At 34.2% G+C, this 14,475-nt stretch overlaps 1 protein-coding gene across 2 annotated transcripts in view; it reads right to left on the reverse strand.

The window, feature by feature from the left end:
• Nucleotides 1-14,475, reverse strand: part of SLIT2 (slit guidance ligand 2) — a 380,715-nt gene that overhangs the window by 125,772 nt on the left and 240,468 nt on the right. For both annotated transcript variants that reach the window (XM_060012751.2, XM_060012750.2), the window contains exon 6: nucleotides 4,858-4,929. In XM_060012751.2, coding sequence (XP_059868734.1) covers nucleotides 4,858-4,929 — 72 coding nt within the window. The remainder of the gene's footprint in view (nucleotides 1-4,857; nucleotides 4,930-14,475) is intronic.

Below are 14,475 nucleotides of genomic sequence, written 5' to 3' on the forward strand. Positions count from 1 at the left end.
TACTTCTCACTTGGTTCAAATTTTTCCTAATTTCCCTCTAACACAAGCATTGTTAGTTGTATTATTACTACTATTTCTACTACAACTACTACTCATTCATTCATCAAATATGTCCTGAATTGCTCTTATTTTTATGGTAACATGGAATTTCTAAAAATAAGTCAGGCATAAATCTTGTCCTAAAATAGCATACAGTCCAACTGCAGAGATGAATTATACAAAAACTTAGAGTTAGTAAGATTTAGAAGAGAGATATCTTTTTGTCTCCATTTGGAGAAGTCTGATTGTGACAAAACAGTGAAAAAGACAGTTATCCCAGGAATGGGTGAGCAGAGTGTGGAGATGACAAATGATTCCAGTATACAGAAGATACAGTAGGGTGATGACTAAACAGGGCAGTTGCTGAAGAAGGCAGGAAAGATGGATCTTGGTACAGGTGGATGATGTTTGATATTCAAGAAGGGTTTGAATTAGAGGTTGCACATTCACTTGCCTACAGAGGCCATGCAGGAAACATACATGAGAGAAGCAGGCTGCTTGTAAAGAAATAAAATGGGGAAGAGAGACGGGGAAGAGCAGACTGATCCCTGGGGACAAAGAGGACCTTGGTGATAGTGATGATATTCTCTGTTGTAGCAACTAATATTCAGCTCTGATGGACTGCTGCTCTGCTGTAATGGAGAGCTGCCAAACAATCTGATTTTCTCAAGAGAAACTAAAAACAGAAGTTTTTAGATCAATCTTCCTAATTTTTAAATACTGGCAACTAACTCAAATATTTCAGAGTCCACGGGCCACGTCTGTTTGGGCTAAGCAAGATACATTGAGGCCACTTTAGGCCAGCCGGTGGCTATGGTTATCAATGGTGGGATATGGGGTGTTCAGGGGTAGAGGGATTTACTTAAACTTCTCAGTAAAGCAGGGCACGACAGCTACAGATCTAGAACATGCAATGACTCTCTTTACTATCCAGTTTAGCAATGTATTGAATGATATAAGAACTAATGCAAATGATCTGAACTAAGTCATATAGAAAAAACCCCACTGAATGAAGGATCTATAAAGCACTGAATTGGTCGGCTCATGTTATCTGAAAGCCTCTAGTATTTTCCTGTACTCGAGTGAAATGAGACTTTTTTTCAAGCACCATTAAAACATATCCTGATGTCTGAACTAAAAGGTTTCACTTCTCAAAGGGATTTGCTTTAAATGACCCCTTTTCCTACCCTCAAAATTTATGCTGATTTTATATGGCTTAAATCTTCAGAGTATACAGCATACTGAAATGTGATTTGGGGGACAACTTTTCTTTTAAGCAATTCACACTAGGCAGACATGCATTAATTTTGAACTATATTTTCTTATAATTCCACACAAAAGAGCTATCATTGCATGCCGAAGCCAGTGGCTATCAATTTGAAGACTTTTCTCAAAATGTTAATTTGTTTAACGCAACTAAAAAAATAAATTATCTCATTATTTTTATTCAGTATTGATGCTGGCAAAGCAATATTGATATTAATACCTGGTAACTGAACAATATGTGGAACCAATGAAATTAAGTTATTTTGAAATTAACAATAAATATAATTTTTGATTAGGTATGATGACATGTATGTGTTATGGCCATGATCAATTCCTATTATGAAACAATGTGAAGTTATATGCTGTACTTCTTTATTTGTGAACACTTTTTCCTGCATGGAAGTCTATTTCTATGTTCAACCTCAAGATTTTCTCTATGTAATGAGAATATGTTCTTGTACAAAGGACATCCTGGTGTGTAAATAAGAAATGTTAGCCTTGGTAATCATGTAGGCCCTCTTGGACTTAGATCTTGATTTATTCTTTCTTATTCCCTAGTGCTAAGCATAGGATTTGGCAGAAAGTCTGATATTGAATGGATTTGAACCACTATGTTTCAATTCAATTCAATTATGTCCCTTCTATAGAAAAGAAAAACAAACCATATAAAACTGGCAACTCAAGCAATGTATTTCATTTCTGAATCTAGTGTCCAAAGAAAAAGAAAATATTTATCTACATTTAGTTTCCAATGCTATGTTTGAGACATCATCTTCTTATTAAGAAAATAAAGTTAATTCTAAACCCTATCAATGAGAATTCCACAAAAAGTCAGTTCGTTTTACATGCAAGCGATAAACTGCCTCCTTGCTTTCATCTACCTTGGCTTTTCCTTCTTGAACTTTATTCATTCTCTCCCTTAATATATATTTTAATCTAACAAATTTCCATCAATGGTTCAGTATGATTACCCCCATCTTCTCCTGTTTGGCCTCAGTATACTCATATATTCACACATGATTCACAGAATCAAAATTTTAAAATATCCAAAACATTAGAAATCCAAAATTTAAGGTGATGTGCAAATTAATGCTCTTTCATTATTTCCTCATAATAAAAAGATATACCTTAAAGAGTCATGGATGATAAAAATAAGCAAAACAGGTAAATTTCTTTCTGGAACTCTATATAAAAAATGGTAACTCTATATTAAAAAAGCCCCAGACCAGACATTTATAATGGGTAAACCTTTGATCTACTTGACAAGAGATTATGGCTTAACAAAGTCAGTCTTTCCAGCGTTCTAGCCAATTTAGCCTTAAATTCTTCATTAATTAATTTCTCTAATGGCTGCATAAATTATGAGCATTAAAAGATTAATATATATTAAAAGAATGTCTGCTTGACTTTATATTTAATATAAAATATTAAAATTATTTGGAAAAAATTCACATTTTCTTGTATTGTGCTAATTTTAATTCTTTTCTTTAGCAAACAAACTCTGTCCATTAGATACTCTTTGAGACCTATCTATTAAGGTCCTCAAAAGAGTTCCCAACATTTTAGATTTTGATTTTAATTCCATGAACCACGAGATGTTTATCACACTTTGGTGTGTTTCGTGATAGTGGGTCTTGCAAAAGTCACCTTTTAGATATGTTGCTAACCTGACAAAATATAGGAGGTGACTGTTTTCTTGAACTTCCTGCTTCTGAAAACAATGATACTAGTTTAGAACTAAAAAAGCAAATGAATAGTTATTGTATTTGTGGGTAAAGTGTTTTCAATGCCTAGCACAGAGCTTGACACATAGCAGGAACTTTCTCTCTCTTCCTCTCTCTCTCTCTCTCTCAATATATATGGAGCACTCAATACCTCCTCAGTATATTAAACATATATTAGTTATTCTATAGCTAATAAGTATTTAAGTTCTTTTACTTAATAATAAAGTACTTTATGGGATTTAATTCATTCAAAACATTTAGCAAATTTTTCATTAAATGTTTGGTATCATTCATATTCTCAGTTAGGTGCACTGACTTAATAACAAATTCTTTGACTTATTCTGCTCTGTTCAACTAAGTAACACTTGTGGTAGTCTCCTCACATATAAAGTTTAGTGACATTGACTATGGTTTTGACGTCAGACCGCTATCATGAAATCATAGTTGTATCGCAATTATTCTCACTCTGAAATAGCATTAGTGAGCTTCCTATATTAAAAATGGCTCTGGAACACAATTTTAAAAGTGGCCTTACAACTACAATGTGTACAACAAGCACTTTGACTTTTTTTTCCTTTAGAATAAGTTAGATTGTTATCAACAGAAACAAAGGTGATCTCTCAAGTGGTTAGAGAACAGTATATACTCTCAGAGCTATTTACCTCAATCAACTCATTCTTACATAATTCTTTAAAAATAATTAATAACTTAGCAGCACATGACACACGGAGAAATTCGATTCATTTACTTGCAAATAAAACCAAAATCATATAGAAAATATTGGAAAAATAAGCCATTCTAGTTGAAACAATCAACTTTTTTCAGAATTACATTCTGCTCTTCAAACTCAATTTATAAAGCAATGGGATCTTTTTCTCAGGAGGATTTCTGGATAACATTTAACACATGGACTGAAAATTCAAAACCTCTTCACATTTAATTCAGTTTCATATTTCTGAACAAACTGAGTCAGGGGAGAATTATAGCATAGAAATATATTTTATTGGGGGGAGAAATCTGTAAGTATACTTAAAAAGTTAGAAAGGTGAATCTTTGGGGAAATTTTTCAGAAACGTACAGGTGGCTTAAGCAGCTTGAGTAACTCTAGTTTTCATTAAAATTATTTTTCATTATAATTAACAATGCCATTAAAATTATTTTACAGTGTCAAAGGTCTGTAGAGATTACTCAGTTACCTCTAACCAATTTTGTCAGCCATGTCTGTCCAGCAAGGAAAGACAGAAAATGTCAATTATAATTCAAATCTGTGTGTAGTGCTTTACAAAGTCAGTAGTGAAGACTTTAAAATGGACCTAGTGGGCGGCTTATTAAATTTAGACAGTACATTTCAAAGTAACCTTACAGAGATGGTAAGTTATCTAGTTAAAATGACATTTTAAAATGAGAAAATGTCTTTCCATTGCACAGCAACTAAAACATACCAACATATCAGCTATTAAGGTTTATTTTTTGTTGTAATGTTTCCTATGCAACTGATGTTATCTTAATATATAGCAATTCTGGGAATTCTCACAAATCCTGTGTATGAGACTATTTTATCATAAGGAGAAACACTTAAAAGACAATACGTGTGAACATTTGAGTGTCGTTTCTAAATCAGACAATTTTACCTAAGCATATAGATATGCTATGCAAGGTTTTGCACACACACATTTCAACTCTTCTCTGTATTCGCTGTGAGTTATTTAAGGGCTCTCTTTGGGAAACCATTTTGACACAAGGTTTCAAGCTAACAGATAAGCATCCACCTTAGCACTCCCCAGACACAAAGCTCCCGTTAAAAGAGTAAGAAATAAGCGGTACTTACAGCACCTCCAGGTCCCGGAGAGCCCTAAATGCCCCATCTTCAATACAGCTGATCTGGTTGTAATCCAGTTGCCTGTTAAACAGATTAGAAGAATATATGTAAGAGATTGGACACTAGCAGGGTTAGGTGAAAGGGAGTCTCCTGAAGGGTCTCTGAAGCCTTGGCTGCACTAACTGAAATGCTCTCACAAATACACTCATCTGCTTAAGAATGTCACAAGCCATTCTGGCGTCGGTGCCGTCACTGAAACCTCTTTTTGTTCTGAACTGTGTGTGCAAATAGCAGCCCTTGGAAAGCTCCAGTAAATAATAACTGCACCTTATATTAAATGCCATAGGAATGCAATTTCATTACATCAAGAAAAGCTATCCATTAAGAGCTTTCAGCGTCATCTTGCTGAAACAATTTCATTAAGGTAAAGGACTGTAAATCACTTAATGTCACATGCACCCCCTCAGTGACCTAACAGAATCCATTTATCAGAGACACCCAGCTGCATGTTAATTTCACTATCCTTGGCAAGAAAGAGCAAGAATACTTTTAGGTTTTCTTCTTTTAAAAGCAGTTTTCTTTCAAGAACTCCAAATCAGGAAAGAGAAATGACGTCCCACCTATCTCCTTGCTATTCCCAACTAGACATACACCTTACAAAGCTACCAGTTGTTTTATATTAAGCTTCACTATATGCAAGCATTGTTATCATTAAATGCGACTTCTTGGCACTGTAAATATTAGACTTTTCAGTTAAGGAACTTCCCAAATTACACCACTCTCCAGAAAACAAGTTTTTTAAAAGTATTAAGAAATTTTTAAAAATTTGCTTTTCTCAAAGCTGCTAATTTCAGCCCCAAACACTATGAAACACATATAGCAGCAAGACTGTTAAAACATCACACATCTCTACAGTCAAACATTTAAAAGCTGTATCAGCTCATTCTAAATAATACAGAATTCAAATAAATGAATGTTCTCCAGAAGTTTAAGTACTCATTTGCTAAAATTCAAAGATTGAAAAAAATGGCTGCGCCAAACTTATTTGCTTTTTCCTGCCACTTGTCTGGGGAATTAAAATTTCCTTCTTCATACTAAGAAATTTACTTGGTTGAAATGGACAGCTAAGTACTAAATCCCACAGCACTCTCCTTTTTGTTTAACAAATAAGCAGTTTTTATTTAAATCTAGTAGCTTGATGCTTAGCAATATTATTATTCCTGTAAAGAAAAAGTATTTTAATGCTTCACTTGAGATAGAAACAAAATGTTTAATGAAATAGTCAGGTGAGTTGTCAGCTCTGCATGCGTTGGGAAGGGAGGTACATGTACAGGGTAAGACTATGATCCTAATACAAATGAATCTTGTCCTTGTTTCAAGTGCAGAATTCACCAAAAGGGCTAATTCAAATCTGAGGTCGGTTTTTAAGGGAAATGTTGCAATAGCTGTTTCTCTCACAAGACGACTGAATAAAGGTGAAGTGATTTAAACCAGTGACTTTCAGAGGGGCCTTTTCAAAGTCCTTACTTTAGAAATTATTTACATAGAGAATGTCTCATGAAATATACATCTCATTTTTAAGAAGGTCTCTGGAGGACATAATCATATAAGAGGCTACCTTGATGCTGTGCAAATGGTGCGTACTAAGATGTGCAATATGAAAAACGTGAGCCCTTGAGAAGATACAATTTTATTGCTTGTATAAACTAAGGCTTTCCCCAAACAACAGCTACCACTCATGCTACTGTAACAGCTGAAAGCATTTCTGCTTATTAGGAAGTATGCAGAGGTATAATTTTATTTTCTAAGAAGACTTTTTAAAGACTCATGATGTAATATGGTTGCTGCAGTTCCAAGAAAACACTTAACATTCTTGAGCACTTTTGATTTTTACAGATTAAATTCATTTAACAATTAAGTTAATAGCCGTTTTTTATTTTTAAAGTGCTAAATATATATCTACACTACTATTCTCTAACCTCTTGAACAATTTATCAAAGCCATTTAAATTAGCACAATGGCATGAAGTGTTACCCTTGACACACTACAAAAGAGAAATTGTTTCCAGACAAATTGGCAAAATCATTTAATGCTATCAAATTTGCCTAATGCAGTCTCCAGGTTAATCTGTAAAAGGGTGAGCTGTATGTTTGCCCATATCTTATTATCCTTAGCTGTCAATGTATAAATCAGTGCTGACACAGCTTCTTTTAAATCATGCATACTATACACAAAGGGGAAGCCCTAGTTTGCCAGAAAGCACTCAAGCAAATCTTGTCTTACAAGTACTGAAAGACAGATTACTTTTTGTATACCACTAGAAGTTGAGACGCTGCTGGAAACTTTTCTAATTTTACCCCTCTTTAACGTTGCTCATGGTTATATGCTTCTTCTGATTCTTAACAGAAATCTAAGCCCTTACTGGCACTAAACCATTAAGAATATTCAGCTCTCATAGGACCAAAGTCGTCCCTAAAAGTTTCCTGAATGCCATCATATCTCAGTTCAAATATCTTCTGAGAAGGAAGGTATTTTGTGAAAACACTACTCATTTGAAAGGACAATGAAAATCGAAGTAAATAATATTTTCATCAGTGGGTAGATTTTGTAGTATTCAAAGGTATGTTTATGGAAAGTGTTGTACCCGCATGACTGCTCATGGGAAAATCTCTCTGCACAAACCTCTATTTGTTTGCATATGGTTCAAGATAAACAGTGTCAAAACTCCGCAAAAGTGTAATTTATTTCAGAGTTTCTGGACTAATTTTCTTCACCTTGTTTCCTCTCATGCTACTCACTTCCTTCTCTACCACCTCGCAAACCCTGGGCACTCCTGCTTTCTGTAAACAGGAAAGGATCTGTTCAGCCAAGAGTTTAGTGACATGTTTAGATGTGATTATAAATTGTGCCGTAAAATTGTTCCGAATTAAGGAATTAGTAAGAAGAGAATTTTTTTCACTTCTCCAAAAAGTAATGTTACAGCTCTTTACCCAGACATAAGGTAAATGTGTTGATCTTTAGATGATAAGAGCACTAGGTGCATCAGAGACGGCTTGAGGATCCTTTCCTGACACAGGAGCTACTTCCCAGGGGGAAGCAAGCCAGTGCTTTTCTTATTTTCCCAGGAGAAAGAACGGTATGGATAGTACCACTGGTGGTTTCTTTCAAACATCTAGCCTACATGTTCTTGCCCAGACTGCTGTGTCTTCTCCTCATTTCCTACCCCCAGCCCTCCTCTCTTGTTTCTGTTCAAATTCCGACCCATCCTCTCTGATCCTCCACTGTCCTAGTTTGTAAGAGTGTGACTTGAACCCACTGCTTTATCTTTAATTTCATGAAAATAATGTTGTTAAAAAATATATTCTCTTTAAGATTTCTTAAAGAAATCTTAGCATTAAGCTAATGCTTAATCTTAGCATTAACATTCTATGATTCTCTTTTCAGTGGCAGATGCTCCTCTTCTGATGCTCTAGAATAACTCTAGACTGCCTATTTTATTTTTTCCTAACACTGGTAAATTTAGTCTTAGAGAATGCAGTATGTTTTTATTAAGAGAGATCACTCTGCCTCACTCACATAAAATTTCGAAAGCTGATCTGATTGTCTTTAAGAATAAAAATAATTTAGCCTAGCTTCAGATTTTGATTAATTCTCAGAATGAGAGACAATATATAACATTGCTAGGTGTAAATTTTACAAAAGAGGTATATTAAATGACAAAAACGGTTGGACATTTGCTTACTTGGCATCCTGAAATATAACTGGACACACTGCACTCTGTTACTTTTTTTTTTAACATCTTTATTGGAGTATAATTGCTTTGCAATGTTGTTAGTTTCTGCTGTATAACAAAGTGAATCAGCTATCTGTATACATATATCCCCATATCCCCTCCCCATTCTGTTACTTTTAAGTAAGTCTTTTTCAGGATTTCCTGTTGTCATTTTTAAAAATCTAGATACCATACTGTTTGAATTACATACAAAACATACCTTCCTGCATTAACTTTAGTTGGTTTTGTCCTTACTCATAGAAAATTCATATTTCAGTGCAGTGTCCAAGTAATAAAGTCTTATTACTAATTTTCTTTTTATAAAAATTAGAACACCATAAAATATACTTAACTCTGAAACAATAGTGAACATAAAAATTCTTTAATAATTTCTAAGCCAGGCAGAGTTTCTCAATGTCTCAACAAAATTATTATCACTATGCTCCACTTTCCCAGGGTTTTTTAGGTATGAGAAACAGAAGTTTCGTTCATATTTATCTCACCACTGTAAGATGACAAACTCCAAGAATCTAGTTGACTTAAAACACATCAAAGTGACTACAGTCAATATGAGGGAAAAACAACATTTCACTATTTTATAAGCAACCTGATAAAACATAAATATAATGGGAGAAAAAGAAAAAAAAATGCTGGTAAGGATATGGGCAGGATCTGTTCTATTTCTTCCCTGTGTGTATAAAATTCAGGTGAATATGAGTGCCTAAATATACAAATCTTATGCTAATAATGAATGTTTAAGAAGCAGTTCAAGATTTAAATTATAATACATAGAGGGAATAAAAAAATTTAAATTAATCCATATAAATGAACATCCTAGAAGAGAAGTATCAGCAAACATTATTTACCTTGGCATGAAAGCTCATCTGTTAGCCTGGACATTAATGAAGGAAATAACCAAGGAAAGGACTCTTCTTAGGAACCCAAAATAATTTATGTTATTTGAGAATTTAACCCTTTTGCAATCTTTCAAGTAACATTATGTTTTTCTCATAGGAATAAAGAATCTCAGTTTTTATTGGAATAAGCTGTGGTATAAAGTTATATCCATTTGATAATTTATTAGAAGGAAGCTAAAGGTAGTTCTAACAGAGATGGTAATAGACACTGGGGGAAAGACAACTAAGTTGACCTTCACGTTCTGGTAAGTCTAAGTAGACTAATCAAGGGAGGTAGAAATTGAAACTGACAATGATAATTGCTAGCATTTATTGAATGCATAGCAAATGGCAGGGTCTGTAGATATACCCGTCTCATTATTTCTCACAATTACTTGAAAAGGTAGGTATTATCATTATTCTGATTTTATAGATAAGAAAACGAGGCTCACAGAAGTTCAATAAATTATGCAAAATAGGTAGTAAATATTTAGTGAAACCTTGATTCAAATTTAAATCTATGTATTGCTGAAGCCCTCACTAGATACACAGGTGGCTAGGAAAAGAGATTCAGGAGCTATTCATTCTGCGAATGGAGGTTTCTGCTGAATTTCTAATGGCCAAGTTTCAAGGAAGAAGCCAGTAGACGAAGAATGTTACAGAATTTCAGAAAAGGAAGAGATTACCCTAGGCGAAAATAATTGTGTGAGGAAGAGAAAAAAAATCCCCCGATCCCTAAAAGATGGATAGAATCCAGTAAGACAGAAATAAAAGTGAGCATTCCCTATGGAGGAGACTGGTTCAAACAACACTTGTGAGCAGAGGTTCTACACTGTTCACAGTAAATGTCTGCAAGAGAGGGGCCATTCTGATGTGAGCGAAGAACTTGTGTGCAGATTCGGGGGGAGAGAGGGCTGGGAGCCTGCATGGGTGTCAGAACATTGGGACTAGTCAGAATATCTAAAGAGACTAGATGGCATGCCATTTGATAAAACTCGCTGCTCTCTCAGGGAAGAGCCTATATTCCTACAGACCCTGCAGAACTTCTGTAGACAATACTCTGCTAAATCCCCAAGGCTTTGCCATAATGCCTATAGCAAAATGTTTTTGTTTTTAATAAGCTGCATGATTTTGAACCAGGCGGTGATGGGATGAAAAACAATGCTTTATGAAAACAAATCTGGCTGCAATGTTACAACTATCTTAATGAGAATATAAATTGGAGATCAAAACTCAATTAGCAGGTTATTGTAATTGCTCAGAGGTAGAAAAGAGTGGCTCTCCAGGGTTGGGGAAGTAAGAAACCTAAAGATCTGTTCTGTCTCAAGGACAACACGCAGCCACAGAAAGATCATGACACTTACTATTTTATACTGATACATATGTGAATTAGATTCCTAACTATTCAATCAAAACATCTTGCGTTTTTTTTCTTTTTAGTTTTTGTGTTTTGGAAAATGTTGATGAAGATACGTTATTTAGACTCATTTTTACATGAGAGAAAGCTATCAGTAATAAAGAGTGCTAAGGCACCCAGGAGAAACAGCAAAATGAGATGCTGGAGAGGTTATTGGTAGCAAACTTGACCATAGTTGTTGCGGATTATCACAATTCAGTGTGGTTTTTTAGACTGAGTTTAAACCAGGCAAATTCTAGGACCATGGACAGTTCCCATGGTACTGACTGTGGCAACTGCTGAGTTCCTAATACATTTTACATCTAAGAACCCAAACAACTGCTGGTTGCTGGTTGTCCCCTATGTCCACAGGCAGCATTCTGGATGTTAAGAGACGCCCTGGTCCTTATACCATAAAACTCAACTTCATTTGCTATTTATCTAAATGAAGAGCCATTGTTACAGGTTTGTTCAGAAGGTTCTACCTCCCCCTAAAGACCTGTATGTGGTATTTAATCTAACGCTAAAGATAGCAAGCCCCTTGAGTGAGAAACCAACCTCCCCTTCGAAGTCTCTTCAGCCTCAGGCTTACTGAAAACACTTTTGGGAGGAGCTAGGGGCACTAAAAGTTACAATTTCAATTTGATATACATGGATTTTATTTTTATGATAATTATGTAAAAAGTATGTAATTAAGTATGACAAGAAATGTAGTAAACTAAACATGAAAAGTAGCTGATCACGGTAGTCATTCTGTAAATATGACTTAATTTATAGGACAAAGCTAAAGTAAGTCTTGCATTTGAATGGTTAAATATATAATACACTCTTCTGGTTGTTACATATTTATTCTATATTACGTGAGCAACCTTGTTCCCTTATCATCATGAAGAATGCAGATGATAGAGGAAAAGAAACCAGTAGATTGATATTTTAAAATAGAGAAGTGTGAAAAAATAGCAAAATATATGTCTTTCTATGTACCTAGTATAGAACTGTGAATTTTCCTCCTATGGGTTTTAATTGATCCATTAATAAAATAAATTGAAGATGACAGAGTTCCAGAAAAAAATTAAATTTCTAAATAACATAAATAGCTGTGTAGCAACGTACAGATTAACCTTCTCTTTCCTATTTGCCAAATCTTATCACCAAGAATCGGTGCATCCCAAATTGGGTTATCTGTTTCCTAAAAAGTCATGGCCATGCATTCTTGTTTCCCAAATGATACCATGACTTACTCAAAGAGAACCAAGTTAAATCATCTTATAACTTAAATCATCTTATAACCCTTGTCTGTAAACTAATGTATGTTATAAAAGAATGAATATAAATATTTTCCTTAACCTATTTGTTAACAACAGGTAGTTTTATTGGAAAAGGAGGGTAAGATTCATAACAGATGAAAATTTAATGGAATTGGTATAATGCAAGCAAATAGAAAAGGAATGTATCTATTAATGAACAGTAAATAGTAAAGTTTGGAACATAGAGTACATTTTGAGGATATACCGCAACATGAAAGAAGAATAAAAACCAGGTATGACGTACTTTAAAAAGTCTACCTAAAATAATGCTTGTTGGAATTTAGTTATTTTAAGTATTCAGGTTCAACTCATTAAAGAAACTAATGTAAGGTATGTTAGAGTTTGCTTTTGTAGTGTGAGTAACTATTGGCAATCCATTTGATTTTTAAGTTCATATATTTGCACTTCTTTGCTTAAATCTTAAGATAACATGACTAGAAATGATTTCTCATAAAAACAAGAGACTCTTGGAAAAATTTTATATTCATAAAATACCTACTTAGAGAATAATCTTGCAAGTCTCAGCAATAAGGCAAGATTTATTATAATTTGAATATTCTCTTAAATTATTCAATTAAATGGAAATGCCTCATACATACTTGTAAACAAAACTGGCACAATGTAACATGTCTTTGTTCAGAAACTGATCAGGAGGCAGCCAAGCCTTTATTAGTCAGTGTTAAATATATTAAATATATATACAAAGTTTATCAAGGAAAATCATATAAACATTGATTATCATTTCGGTGAGGCATCATTTGGTAATGATATGGTATCAGTACTTGAATTCATACTTGGAGAGTTCAAACACACAGATGTAAATCCTATGTAAAAGTGCTGCCAGTGACTTTTATAAACACTATTATTTAGTTGATATTTTAATACCATCTTGTTATTCTCAGATCTCACTGTGTACAATGCCAGAAAAAAGAAACTGGTTTAAGTAGCAGGTGGAGAAAATTGGGTAACAAAATAAAATATAAAGGTTTTAATCCAGTTTGGAAATTAATAGAGGTAAGCCAAAAAGTTATGGGAAGTTCTCCCTGGAGATGTTTAAGAGCAAGATAAATGTCCAGCTGTCTAGAATGTGGCTTACTGTGGCTTGCCTGGAGGAAGAGGAATAAAATCTGCTAATTTGCAAAATTTCCACAGCATCAATTTCATATTGTCAGGATACTGCCTCAAGCATATTTAGCCAATCCACAAGATTAAAGCAAGTGCTTCCAGTGAAAATCTTCTGATAACTGGAATTTGTTCTGAATAAGGCCTGAATATGTGGTAAATCCAATAAACTCGGTACAGTGCATTAGACTAGTCTTTTAGACAGCGCTATACAAAATATCGGCTTGATGCAACTAAAGCACGTATTCCTTCTGTGCAGCCTTACTTCTTCTCTTTTAGTCCCTGAATGACTCGAAACACTAGCCATTATGGCACCATGCAGGGTTGTCCAAACTGTAAACGTACACACTGGAATAATAAATAAGACAAAGCACTATGCCTCTCCTTCCCACACTGAATGTTAATAATATTAATAATGTCAATATTTATGGACTTTTACTGAGTCATTACTTGATGACATACAGTTACAATTTTAACAATAATACAAATTAAAATTTACTCTCAGTTCTAACATATTTTACCAAATATCCTTCTTAATTTTTAATGGTAAAACTAAACTTCACACAAAGTCCCATGAAATGGAAATTTTTTTGAATAATGTAGTTTGAACTATTTTTTAATTATAGCAAAATGCTTTTTAAATGTGAAATTTTAGAAAATTGTAACTATGATCTTATTTAATTAAATAAACCTGTAAATGCATTGTGGTGTCTCAATGTTGTCATGGTCTTTCTCACTGTTACATGGAAGGCATTGAGAGGAGCAGGAATAAATTGTTCTTTTGATCATCACATCATCATTTAGCACTCACATAGTTTCTTAAGCCCCCTTTCCTCCATAAGAAGAGAAACCTCCAAAGTTAAAATCATTTGGATGCCACTCTACTCGGCTTCCTCCATATGCAGATTGCTGTGCTTCTTACCACTGCTGCTATTCCGAATTAGTATTGGTTCGCCTTGAAACAAAGGTAATATTCCTTACATCATACACACACACACACACACACGCACACAATACACACACACACACATTCCACTGCACTTTAATTTTAATCCTCCAAACCAATCGAAACCCAGAAATCAGGCCTTGCATAGGTCTTAATAAATTCTTACTTTCTCAGTCTGCTTTTACCGG

This window comes from Delphinus delphis, chromosome 5, assembly GCF_949987515.2.
Source record: "Delphinus delphis chromosome 5, mDelDel1.2, whole genome shotgun sequence".
NCBI lineage: Eukaryota > Metazoa > Chordata > Mammalia > Artiodactyla > Delphinidae > Delphinus > Delphinus delphis.